The sequence below is a fragment of the Hippocampus comes genome, unplaced genomic scaffold, assembly GCF_001891065.2.
Source record: "Hippocampus comes isolate QL1 unplaced genomic scaffold, H_comes_QL1_v1.1 scaffold80, whole genome shotgun sequence".
NCBI lineage: Eukaryota > Metazoa > Chordata > Actinopteri > Syngnathiformes > Syngnathidae > Hippocampus > Hippocampus comes.
The window spans coordinates 210,042-223,022 of NW_017806164.1; the positions used below are offsets into that span (position 1 = coordinate 210,042).

General features: G+C 40.1%; 2 protein-coding genes across 2 annotated transcripts in view; both read right to left on the reverse strand.

The window, feature by feature from the left end:
- Nucleotides 1–650: 650 nt before the first annotated feature.
- On the reverse strand, nucleotides 651–6,175 carry irf8 (interferon regulatory factor 8). The gene is made up of 9 exons (XM_019895927.1): nucleotides 6,076–6,175; nucleotides 5,779–5,963; nucleotides 4,647–4,830; nucleotides 4,378–4,472; nucleotides 4,246–4,303; nucleotides 3,945–3,992; nucleotides 2,091–2,486; nucleotides 1,898–2,013; nucleotides 651–1,802 (listed from the first exon to the last, which is right to left on the reverse strand). The coding sequence occupies exons 2-9, from the start codon at nucleotides 5,947–5,949 to the stop codon at nucleotides 1,611–1,613; spliced, it is 1,260 nt and encodes a 419-aa protein (XP_019751486.1). The 5' UTR covers nucleotides 5,950–5,963; nucleotides 6,076–6,175; the 3' UTR covers nucleotides 651–1,610.
- Nucleotides 6,176–7,604: 1,429 nt separating this feature from the next.
- Nucleotides 7,605–12,981, reverse strand: part of dusp22a (dual specificity phosphatase 22a) — a 20,442-nt gene continuing 15,065 nt past the window's right edge. The window contains exons 5-7 of the mRNA XM_019895821.1: nucleotides 11,355–11,429; nucleotides 10,930–11,101; nucleotides 7,605–8,127 (exon numbers count right to left, since the gene is read on the reverse strand). Of these exons, the coding sequence (XP_019751380.1) occupies nucleotides 7,936–8,127; nucleotides 10,930–11,101; nucleotides 11,355–11,429 (439 nt within the window). The 3' untranslated portion in view covers nucleotides 7,605–7,935. The remainder of the gene's footprint in view (nucleotides 8,128–10,929; nucleotides 11,102–11,354; nucleotides 11,430–12,981) is intronic.

Here is a 12,981-nt window from a genome sequence, read left to right on the forward strand (position 1 = left end):
CTGTCTCACTGTGTGACCTCTTTACTGTATGCAAGCATGACTTTTGACAATTAAGACCTGCAGGTCTGGAATGACCAACTGTGTGAAACATTGGATACGCCTATCTAAAAGTGTTGACCTCATCATGGCCCGCCCTGTGACTGTGTGCGTATGTGTGTGTGTGCGTGTGCGTGTGCGTGTGTGTGTGTGTGCGTGTGTGTGTGTGTGTGTGTGAATTTAAACATTTACATCATATTAGTTTTGTTTTAATTATTTATTTTGATCTTAAAAACGATCACATAAATGCAATCTGCCACTTTGCTCTTGTCTGAAAAAAAAAAACAGCTTATGGTTCATATCAACTTCCATTCATCAATTTTCAACATCGCTTATCCTGAAGAGGGTGGCAGGGGGGTTGTTGGAGCCTGTTCCAGCTGACCTTGGGCGAAAGGTGGAAGAACTGGTCGCCAGTCAGTCACAGGGCACATATAAAGACCAACAACCACACACACCCACATTCACGCCGTCACCGACTAGGAACTGACCTAGTACGCACACAAGTCCGGCGAGTGTACCGCCACACCATCAGCGCCAACTTTCAAAATGTAAATACTGCTAGCATTGAATATGTCAGTCAGAACATGATAGACAAAAAAATTTGAATGGAGTTAATTGAAAATATGATTTTAATAAAAATGTCATCATAAAAATGGTACAAGACATGATGATAGTAAAACCTATCTCTAATATGCCACTCCATGCCCAAATCACAGAAATAAAATTAGAACCCCCCGCCCCCCCCAAAAAAGCTGAAATTTGGTCAGTCAAGAAATTTCCTATTTACATTCAGTGCACAGCATCTTCACGTCACATCTCCACACAAATTTCTTCATTCCGTAAAGATCACGTCCATGTGCGTGTGTGTGTGTGTGTGTGTGTGTGTGTGTGTGGGTGTGTGTGTGTGAGTGAGTGTGAGAGCCCCTCAAAAACAATGTCATCAGATTTCTGGAGAAAATGAAAAGCTCGAAAAGAAACATTAATATACATCTTAGTATTATGACGGGCAGTTCCACATCAAACTCCAAGCATATTGTCATCAGAATGACTTCTTGACAATCAAATGGCTTGTGACAGTTTGATCTCAAGCAACAGAGGAGGAGCCTCCGGAATGTTTCAAAGTCATCAACTGGTTTTATGTTTTTAAAGATTACAAGCTTATTGAAAAGAAATAGTTTATTATTGTGTGTTTTATATTTGCTTTTTTCTTTCATGTACATCACTTTCTTTCAGTTGTTTTTTTTTTTAAGTGCTCCAGAAATAAAAGTTAAGTTAAAAACAAAGTTCAGCTTTTGTATTGTATCTCACTGGATTGCAAAGGTGCATCGAATCGTTAGCTACACCTTTGCAAATAACATATCAATTTGATACGTTAGATTCTAATAATGTTCTTCTTTAATCGTATTGCAGACCAGTGGCATAGGTTTTTCAGGACCCTTCTTGTATAGAACACAAAAAGCAAAAACATGTGAAACTATGGACATTCTTGGCATTGAGAAGAAAGTTCAGACTGAGAATATGATCCAAAACAAAGAGGGCTCCTAAAAAGTTACATGCGCACTCTTGGCACACCCTCAGGCGGTGATGGGCATGTTGTCCGTGTAGCAGGCGGACCTCTGCGGACCACTGTAGCTGCACAAATCCTGATAGATGTTGGCCATCTGTTCTGCTGAGATGTCATCGCACAGCTCCATGTTGGTGCAGTATGGCTGCGAGCGGCGCAAATTCATCGCCTCCAGCAGCTGCTGACACTTCACCATCGTGATCTGAAACAGGACGTTGGAGGGTGTTCGAGGCATTAAAACATTACGGTTGGCGAAAAGTGAAAAAAAAGAAAAGAGTGTCACTTAATTCTTCTTACCTGCACGATTATCCGCTTATTCTTGGCCATGCTGAGATCATGAAGCTCTTCTCCAAAACACAAAGTCACATTTGGATCGGGTGCTGGCAGCTGACCTTCCTGGTGCAGCTGCAGCGCTACAACAGGACAAAATACAGCTGGTTAGAGAATCTCTCCTCCAGCTAAGTTGCGTATTTTACAAACAAGGTCTCACCATGAAGGAACTTCCCGGTGTCAAAAATCTTCACCACCGCATCCCTCTCCAGCTTACAAGGCACAGGGCCATAATGCGAGCCCGCGTCGGCCAGCCCGCTCCAAAAGACTCTGCTCTGGCACAGCCTCTTGATGAAAATGCCCTCCTGGTTGGCACGCAGCAGAAGCCCTCGCTCCAAGTGGCCCAGGAGCTTTTGGGTGACGTGGCGCTGCCGTTCGAACTCGATGAGTTCAGCCGAGGGGAAGTAAACGCTCTGCATGCTGTCCGAGCTGTAGGGGGTGCCGCGTCCCAGGTGCTGCTGGGCCGGGGAGATGCGGCAGCCCTCCGGGTGAGTCACCAATACGTTCTCCATCAGCTTTCCTCCGTAGTAGAAATAGATCATCATTTGGGAGAAAGCTGGAAGAAACAAAGCACGCCAAAGTATTTATCTTGTTACTTGCCAAACTATAACAAATTTAGGAAAGTAATTCATATGCAAGGCAGGATAACGTTCTGTCACGTTGCTTTCAGTGGAACCGTCCACCCCCGACTGTTTGATTGATTTGATACATTCGTGTGATATACACAAGTGTCACCACTTCACAATTAGTCTGCACCCATGATTCCTGTTTTCCTCAGTTTACAACTGTTGCAAGTGCATCTTTCCTGGAATTTACAGGTTTCTGTTACGAGTGGTGGTGGTCTTATGGCGAGGTCGTATGGCAAAAAAAAAACAAAAAAAAAAACGTCATTGCAGCCATTTGAAAATACAGAACATCTGTAATTTATGGGGGATAGGGACCGAGCCCTTCTGCAAATAGCAGCGAAAAAAACATGAGTAATTGATGCCCCACCCTCAAAAAGATATTCAGAACTGCTTAGATTAATAGTTTTAACCATAAAAATCCAAAAACTATGATTGTAAAACACTTCAATATTATTTATAACTTTTTAAATATCATTTACAACTGTTCTTATACCACATTATGCTTACCACTAAATGTCGTAGGCCTGCCACACACGGAGCGATGTGGCCCGAAACTGACTAAACTGTCATGCAGCTGAAATGAGTAATTTTCCTGAGTGGCTGGCTGTTTGTTGCAATTCCAAATTTGAATTGCCGCTGAACGGCATCGCAACATCACAGATGTAACAAACAATCAAACAAATCAATAAATCTACATGATAGATATTTAGATGTAATCTCATTTAAAATATAGGTTTCAGCATTCTAGAAAGCATAGAGTGGAGAGTCTCTGTCACCAAAATGCAAACGGGTGCAGTGCGTGACTGGGCCGATCTATCATTGCAGACAGATTCTCAAAATATCCACACTCTTTACTTTATTATCGCCTGTTTCTTCTCCTTGTGGCAATCTGATTCTTCCTTTACAATGATGCCATGCTTTTCTGGTTCAATAGAAATGAATAAAATACAAGAAATTGAACGTGAGGTTCAAGTTTTTCCACTGCAGTGCACCAGCAGATACGCAATCAGTGTGCGGCGAAAAGTTGTCAACTGTCATTTTTTTTTCCTGTCGCATTTGGTGTGACAGGCCTTAGAGATTATTTGATTTGGGGAAAAATTGCACTGCAAGTGCATGTGTAGCAGAGCAAAATCAGACACATGTCGCTCCCTAATTTGAACTAACGACTCAAGCTCTTGGGTTGTTAGCCCAAGAACTTGTTGGCCAAGAACTAAACAACATCCAAAGATTTGAGTCTCTTTGTCGGGACAACTTCAACACATAATTTCTTTCCATCAATTAATATTTTCCTACTTTGCTGCATTCATTTTAAGTCTGAAAATGTCTTTTAAAGCGATTGAAAGTTTCCCGCAAAAAGTGTGTGTCTGGACATAAAACACAAACTATACCTGAACTAAGAGTGCCAGTTGGTAAATGGTCCTGATGCAGTGAGAAGGCTGTGAATTAAAAAAAGAAGAATTAAGGCCACGGAAACACTCCCAACGAGTTCTCAACATCGAGTTGTGTCATTATTTTGCCTCATCATCAGAAATATTTAGAAAACAACAACTTAATCATCCTAGTCAGCAACGTACAACCGGATGTTAGTCAATTCTTCCACTGGACAGTTTGAGCAAGCATCGCACAGACAACAGCAAAGCTCATGTCTTATGAATACGTTTTGTGGTCAATTGTCTGTTCTGCTCTTACCACTGACACTAGTCTGCGGCCAGTACTCGGGACTGGCCTGGATTCTGCAGCCGTCTTCCTACAAAAACAGTAACAATAAAATGTCAACAAAGGAGTACTAAAGGCAACAAGAATGACAAGAATGAGTTTTACCTCTTTAATGATGCAATCTGTGTCTGTGGGGCTGCAGTCCATGTCGGTCATTTCGCCAGAGCTGTTGGAAGCAGCCATCGCGGAGCTTCTTCCATCTGTCGCACAACAAGAGAAGAAGACATTCGTCACACACACACTCATTCGTGATGTTGTCAGGATGATGATGATGATGATTATAATATCAAAACTGTTATTAATAACATCCATTATTTAAATGTAAAAGATGACCTGATTTGAGATTTGACCATATTCCAAAATCACAAGCTCACTTTTCTGCTCGTCCTCAGGTACGATTCGGTAGACTTTATAAGGCTCCGAGATGTCCAGCTGAGACCTTTCCGTCACCTCTTCAAAGTCAGGACTTTTATTGAGCGCACAGCGCAGTCTGGTCTTCCAAGTTGCAGGTTCTGCTTTGTCGCCTTCCTTAAATTTGCCTTTAAACACAGCCCATGCCTGCAGAGACGGATGTATCTTAAAATTTGATTTTTATTCTCGAAAAAAAATGACAAAATGCTCTGTGTACTGTCTGTCATATAAGGTAATAATATTAATCCTTCCATTGTATGTACCGCTGAGCTACTTTGTTGAACTGAAGCCTATTTCAGCTCACTTTGCTCAAGAGTCTGGTTAGACCTTGAACTGGTTGCCAGCCAATAACAGGACACATATGGACAAACAATCATTGACAGACAATTAAAATCTACGGACAATTTAGATTATTCACTTACTCAAGAAATAATACTATTTCAATTCAACTTCAGAGAGTTCATGTAATTTGATGTAAAATTCCACTTGACCAGGGTAGTTTAAAACAGTAACCCACCAGTATGCCGTGGCACATAAGTGCACCAGGAGAGGTCATCGGGTGTGCCGCAAGAATTTATCCAATGTCATTGATTTGAACAAAAAAATATTCATTCACTACACAAAATATTTTTGTTTGCCGATGACGTAGAGTAAGTGAACAGGCAGAATGATTAAAAGCACTTCCAACAGATAACATACGTACATATATATATATATATATATATATATATATATATATATATATATATCTATGTATGTATGTGTGTATCCATTCATGGTGAATATTTGGGGGTGCCGAGAGAGTTTTTCTGATGTGAAATATGTGCCTTGGTTCAATAAAGAGTGGTAAACCCTCGTTTAAAATATACTAGTACTGACTATTACTACAAATAATATGTACTCATGATTAGGGTGGTTGGTGATTGGTCGCCAAACAATCTCAGCAAGTAACAGCACATATTACTATTATTATTGCTACTTCAATAACAGCAATAATAATAATAATAATAATCAAAATAATAATTATTGTGATTATTATTGTTAGTCTCATTATTATAACTTCTAGTTAAAAAAGAACATTCAAACTGAGTGTACCTTAAAAATGGATGCGTCTACTTCTTGGTTGTAATCCTGTTTCCCCGCGTGTTTCCATGGAATTCGGAACATGATTCGGCTTCCATCCTCCCACAGGAGCCCACAGTACTGTCCACTCTGGATCTGCTCAATCAGCCACTGCTTTAGTCTTCGACCTCCAGAATTCGTCATCGTGTTTGGGTCACCTAAACCAAGAGGTACACGTACGATTACAAAGTAAGACTGGAATTAAAAATTTAGAAAGTAATTTTAAGGAAAGGCATATGTTCCCCCAAAAGCGAAAGTAAAAGCACTTACAATGAGATGTTGATGAGCAGTGAGAGTTTCATAAATGATTGCTCCCCGCGCGTTTCTTTCAAGTTTATTGTTATGAATGGCAGTGACTAAAGTGACGTTGCTGGATTCTGACCCAATCGCCGTCACCAAGTCACGACAGGCCCCGCCTACTACGGCAGTATAGTTCTCTTAAGTGTGGGCATTTACAAGAAACGGTCTGACACAAGTTACTGCCCACGTCAAAAGCAATCAGTCACAAGTGACCTTGTGGCGTGGGGACTTTTTGTGGACCCCTGCTTTACCCACCCTCCTCTGAGAACACTATACTATCTATTTCAACACAAGCTCTTGAATTGCGAGTCAGTTCACAGGGATCAAGGTACTTTAGCCAAATTGGGAATGCGCCATTTATTCATTTAAATTTGCCATTTAAATGAAACTAAAAATATCTTGGGACCCTAAACTGAATAAGCGGTCTTGAAAATATAAATGGGATAGAAGGTGTGTCACAAAAGGTATTTTTCAAATCCAAACTACAAGTTTTTCCCTTCGAATAGCCATGGAGGCAAACACAATTTCCCAGCTTCTTCTGCCGCATCCATATCTTCAAAACAGGTCCCTTCAATGACCCCCCCCCCCCAGAGTTTAGGAAAGAAAAAACATATAGAGCCAGGTCACGTGTGTACGGAGGTTGCCCCAGCATGGCGGCATTCTGAGACAGGAAATGTCAGATGCTCAGGGCATTGTAAGCAGGCATGTTATCATGATTAAGCAGCCACGTGTTATCGTGCCACAACTCTTGCCACAAAATCTCTTTGAAGAAGTGCTGGTTGATTGCTTAGGTCAGTGGTTCTCAAAGGAGGGTGGTGAAAGTATTTTAGGGGGTACACAGTATTATAAAATATAGATTTAAAAAGTACCATCAATGGAAAAAAAAAGAGCTTGATCATTTCTCCTTGTCGCCAAGAATTACAAAGATACTCAGTGAGGCACAAGTCCAACTAGTTTTTTTTTTTGTTACATAATTTATTTCCACCGGTTTCGCTCATGGAGGGGGTCGGGGGTTACTTGTCATTTTGGTTTGAAATAGAGTGTGACAGTCTTGGAATTGGAAGTTTTCTGACACAGACATTATGAGGATCAGTGGTAGTCGTAATAATGTGAAACAAGCACTTCTTAATATCAAACCAATGACATCATTTAATCATACACAGTAATTATTTCATTTTTTAAAATATTTTTTATTATAAAAACAAAAAAACAATGTGCAACGAAAACATTTAAATCAGTGATAGCGGTTTATTAAAAAAAAACAGAAATGTGCAATCAAAACACTTGTACAGTCTACCAATAGAATCCCAAGACAAACAACAATCTACAAACACTAAAATGATAAATCAGAGCTTCATTAAAAATCAGGAAGATGGTCGTGTTTGGACTTCCAAGATCCTTCATTAAAACTGAACACTGTGCTGTCAACATAGCCTTGCATGAAACAAACTCATGAACGTATGTTCCTTTTACACCTTTAGTGTTACCTCCATTTTTTCCCCATTTAGACAAAATCAGTAAAGCAGTACACTACCAAAACAGGTAGACTACCTTTGTAATCGGAGGCAAATCACAAATCTTTAAGGCTGCTGAGCATATTGCAACACGTCGAGAGGATCACATGGAAGCACAGGTGATGTCATCATGGCTAAGGTGCTGAGGCTTTTCGAGTAAGGCGTCTGAGCACTGATGGGCTCGGTGAAGGAAACAAGGAGGTACTAGGAGTGAGGTGCGCACAGCCTGCATCGAAATCAAACCGAAATCAAGGAGGTTAGCGTGGAGAATAAATTAAGTATTTTGTCAGGTGAGTCGGTGCCGGGCTTCGTGTTTTCAGCTGCTGCCTTCAGGATGAGCCGGGGTGGGCGGAAGGGAGCATATGTCCACGTCCCGTTTTATCCAGCGCTGGTCACCAGCTTGTCTCTGGTTCTCCTGTTGCTCCGTGTATTGGACCAACAAGGCGGCCACCTGCTCCTGGTCCTTAAACGGACTGGCTTGGAAACTGGACTCCAACCACGCTCGGTACTGTGGGTAGATCAGTATAAGTATAATCCTGTTCAGATCAGTCATATTGTTAGGAGATACTGAGTGACATTTGACTGGACTCAGAAGTCATACAGTAAGTGTATTTCATTAGCATAATAGCATGATAATTGCCAAAGTCATTTTGGATAACACGACAAGACAACACATTCACAAGAAAGTCAGTATCAATAATAAAAGTACAACTCTGTCAATTTTCGTTTGCAGTGGTTAAATTCGTTTTCCATTTGTATGACAATTAAATACCGGACAGACTTGATGTGTCAATAGGCTGGAACGAATTGGCAGATGTTTAGCATTTTCTGAAAAATCAGTCATCAGTGTCATAATTTACAGAGCCAATCGCGGCAAAATAAGAAATGACAGCAAGCACAATCCTGTTCACTCCAGGGATGTTCTGTGCTGCCATCCAAATTTTCCAATATTTTTTTAAATTTCCTGTTTTTCGTGTAATGAATGTTTTATCACTGTTTTTTTTGGAAGAATGATTACTGTTTAATTTTTTTTGTTTTTTGTCGCTCAATTTCAAAGGGCGTCATTTGTACGTGAACTTTGGCTAATCGCGGGCCGGGCCCATCCCAATACCCTGCAAATAGCGAGGGTCAACTGTACAGTAAATAAGTTGTTCTTATAGCTTCTTGGTCCATCATCTGACTGGATCGGTGATCGGTTTATCATATTTTAAACTTGCTGAAGTCCTGATTGGGTAACTCCTAATTAAGAATGTTAACTTAGTTAAAACCTGTACAGTGTAAATGGTTTTAAGTGATGGTTTGACTAATTATTCCAATTACCGTTTCTTTCTATGTCTCCAAATTACACACACACACACACACACACACACACACACACACACACACACACACACACACACACACACACACACACAAGCGTTATATACGTGTGTTCAACCATTACAATGTACCGAAACTAAAAATGTGGTGGTCTGAATTAAACTGAGGACAAAGGTTTGGATCAGCCAATCTACAGTTGGCTTTCTTTCAGGCTTCCATATCACGAACCTTGGTTATTACAGCTTCAGCAACATAAAATTTTATTACATATAGCAGCTGACGTCATTCATTATTCCTGATAAAGGTAGGAAGGAACTAACACAAAGAATCCATCTTATCGAACAGATATCCTAAAATCCAGTACCGTTAATTTTCAATTTGGGTAACTGCACTTTCACCCTTCTCAAGTATCACATGACGAAATAATGAACACTATTGATGACAATTAAAAAAAAAGAAAAAAAAAGAAAAGAAAAATCGAACAGTAATGAGACCAATGCAAGAACTGCATCAGAAGCATTATAAATATTTAACTTATACAGTGAAACTCCTCTAGAACGAAACCTGCATGGGCGAAAATACCCCCTTATGTGAAAAAATCTTCATGCATTAACACAATTCCCATTCTCCTGCTTTCACCCTTCTCAAGTATCACATGACGAAATAATGAACACTATTGATGACAATTAAAAAAAAAGAAAAAAAAAGAAAAGAAAAATCGAACAGTAATGAGACCAATGCAAGAACTGCATCAGAAGCATTATAAATATTTAACTTATATGTTTATTATTGTGGTTGTAGTGGTCGTGCACAACTGCAATAAATGTATCACACTGAGAGATGTTCGTAATATTTTGGTTATAAGAGAAACTACTAGAAAGAGCTCTCAGAATAATGTAGTGCAGTTCTACATGATTGCAAATGCCAACCGCAATAATAAACATCCAGTATGATATTCACTTCTACTGGCAGTTGGTGACTTTGTGTATTTTCCTTATGCTTGTGTTTTTCTTAGGAGGTGAGTAAGCCACTTTGGTTGCACAGCTAAGGCATGTTGATACTTTTTGGGATCACGAAATACTGTATATTATGATAGTCTAATTGGTACAAGGCAGTGGTTATCAAATGTTTAAGATTGTACTACTAAGATTAAGTGTTCATTAAAAAAATGAGGGATATTTTATTTCCAAGTGTATTCAATGTTATTGTAAGGCACGGTAACATAATGCATAGTCTGAGCATTAACGCTGCGCTTAGTAATTCAATTAAAATGTATCGCCATTTTATTGGGTCATGTGACATCCGCAAGCTGAGCCTTGATTAGTCGTGACCTGATCCCCGAGTACACGTGATGTCACTTTCAGTCGACAGCAAGTGGCAAAATGCATTTTTAAAAAGGTGTTAATTGCAAAAGTTATCAAATTCATTCCAGACAATAACTTTTTGCCACTGAAAATGGCAGAAATTAGTTAAGTATCCCTTTAAATGCAAATCAACCAAACTTAAAAGTTAAAAATAACTGAACTGAAACTTGTACTTTGGAATGGATTCTTTGGAGTACCGCTAGCAGGAGCCTGAAGACCACCACACTTTTGAGAATCACTGGTCTAAGGAGTTAATTCTACACTACGCTTGAAAATATTCACAGATTCAATGTGGAATGGCACTATCAGAGAACTCACACCATGTAAAGCCATTTCCCCTGCAATCCTCGAAATCAACGCATGCAAGACGCTGACAGTGAAGCAAAACATGTGATGAGCAGTAGAGAGCTAATGCAATCGCAGCATCCCCCCACCCGCCTCTGCGGTTCCCGTTCTCCACTGCAGCGACTTGGCCACTGCGACTGAAATGCAGCCAGTCTATCTTCATGCACATGCAGATACCCTCGACTGATTTTTTTCGGCTTTATAAAAGCATAATTATTGGATGACATTGCACTGTACAGATGTACCCCATGTGGTCACTCTGGTGAACTTGTTGTCCATACCTCCGAGACTTGTGTTGTCTGGTACTCCTGCAGCTGCTCCTGGAAGCCGCAGTTCGGGCCGACAACAGAACGAACGGCCTTGACTGCGGTGAGACACTCCTCCCAGCTGTACTGGGTGACAGTCATCAGGTAGGCCACCACCATGGTAGTGCTACGTGACACACCTGCAAGGCTGCATGACAAACACGCAGTTCAGGAACCCAAGCCAAATGTCTTTTGCACTGACCCCGTCACAACATTCGGTACACTTGCATGATTCATCTCATGAGAGCCCGCAGAAGAGCCATATCATGATTTTGTCCGTTCTGACTGACTGATTTAACAAGGTTTACTACTGCAGCTTGCGGTAGTGTAGAACGACAATGTATCATACTGAGGTACTTCTGACTCACTCAAAACCGAACATGATGTGACTGATCACCTACCAGTGAACCAGACACGCTCCGCCATTCAGGCGACATTCATGGATGAAGCGGATGCATTCTTTAAAATGTTGCAACCTACGAAATAAATGAAAAAACTTCAAATGCATGCAATCAGACTTGCAACATGAAACCGCGTCTATCTCATATCAAGTCAGGAAGCAACCCTGAACCGTAGTTTACAGGCAGTGTTTCCTAGCATACGATATTGTCCAGCTAAAAATAGATGACACATTATAGGGAATTGAGAAATGGCATCTTGAATTGAAACTACATGGATAAGGCCCAGACTTTGTGTTTGTGGGTTGCGGAACTGGTATATGATACCGGCCTGATACAAAGATGACTCAAATCAAATCAAAAAAATGGAGACACTAGTTTTTTTAAATGGATGGTGCCGACTTGGTCCAGAAATGCTTCTCCAACAGAGACTGTGTGGTAGACCACAGCGCAGACAACAACCAAGACACTTTAAGTGTCCTTTGTTCTTTTCTACACCAGGTATCTGGCAAAAACAATTTTCAAACATGCGACTTTTGAAACGTGAACAAAATTGCAGCAAAGTCTCAAACAATATGGAAAAAATAGTGAGGGTAACAAAAGGCACGCAGAGAAACGTTGTGTATGACGATCCTTGCAAACAGTTGGGAAACACTGATAGCGTTTCACATAATCAAGAAGTAGAAGGCTGATATAGCAGACTCCCGGGACCAGCTGCTGGTTACTCAACAGCAGACAAAGTAACAGTCGCCGGCTAAAATAGACTCTCTCCACCAACACTTCTTCCTGAGACCCAAAGTCCACTTCAGAATTTGTCTCCTCAGCACTTTGTTCTGTCTTCCCAGCACTAAGGCTTCCGCTCATCTTGTTAAATATGCAGAAATTCACCCTGTGAAGGAGTATTTGGGTTTAAACTAGCTGAATCTGGTGAAAAGCAAGAAAAAGCTTTCGCTCTCACGCTGCTGCTGAATTGGAGTGTCATGGCAAGGCAGTTGCATCAAAGTACTGTCCTGGACAGTGAATTGTCATCTCCATCTTTTTTTTTTTTTTTTTTTTTAAATTCCATTAAGCCTAAAATTTTCAATCTCAGCCCTGGGATAATTGAACACAATTGTATGAATACAGACACGTCATGTATAAAGCAAACATTTTGCATCAATGCTTCTTTTGGTTGTTTGACAAAACTTGACTGGTACACTTTCACACTCCCCAAAGCCCCTTATTGAAAATCAACACTTGTACTGCATTTGCATGACTCAACACTTGTACTGTATTTGCATGTGTGTGTGTGTGTGTATATATATATATATATATATATATATATACACACACACATATACATACATATACATACATATACATACATGTATATAATTAATCATTCTCCTTTTTATATCAATTGTCTCATATTCATTATAAATACTGCATTTCTTGAATATATTTAATGAGTTGATCAAAATCCAAAACAAGAACAGACCGTTATATTACTATATTTTATAAGTATGTCGAATTTATCTTCTTAACTTTGATTTTTGTAGTTTGTTTGTACTAATCTTTTAAATTTGTTTTTGAACTCGTCCAGCGATTTACTCATTTTCAGATCCGTTTCAAGCTTATTCCACAGATTGAC

What these genes read in the sequence shown, in the direction of transcription:
- irf8 (XM_019895927.1), bottom strand. Translation starts at nt 5,949, where the DNA reads ATGACGAATTCTGGAGGTCGAAGACTAAAGCAGTGGCTGATTGAGCAG. An exon ending in TAGACGCATCCATTTTTAAG is followed by an intron (nt 4,831 to 5,778) that starts GTACACTCAGTT and finishes CCGTCTCTGCAG; the next exon opens with GCATGGGCTGTGTTTAAAGG. An exon ending in GCCGCAGACTAGTGTCAGTG is followed by an intron (nt 3,993 to 4,245) that starts GTAAGAGCAGAA and finishes TTTAATTCACAG; the next exon opens with CCTTCTCACTGCATCAGGAC.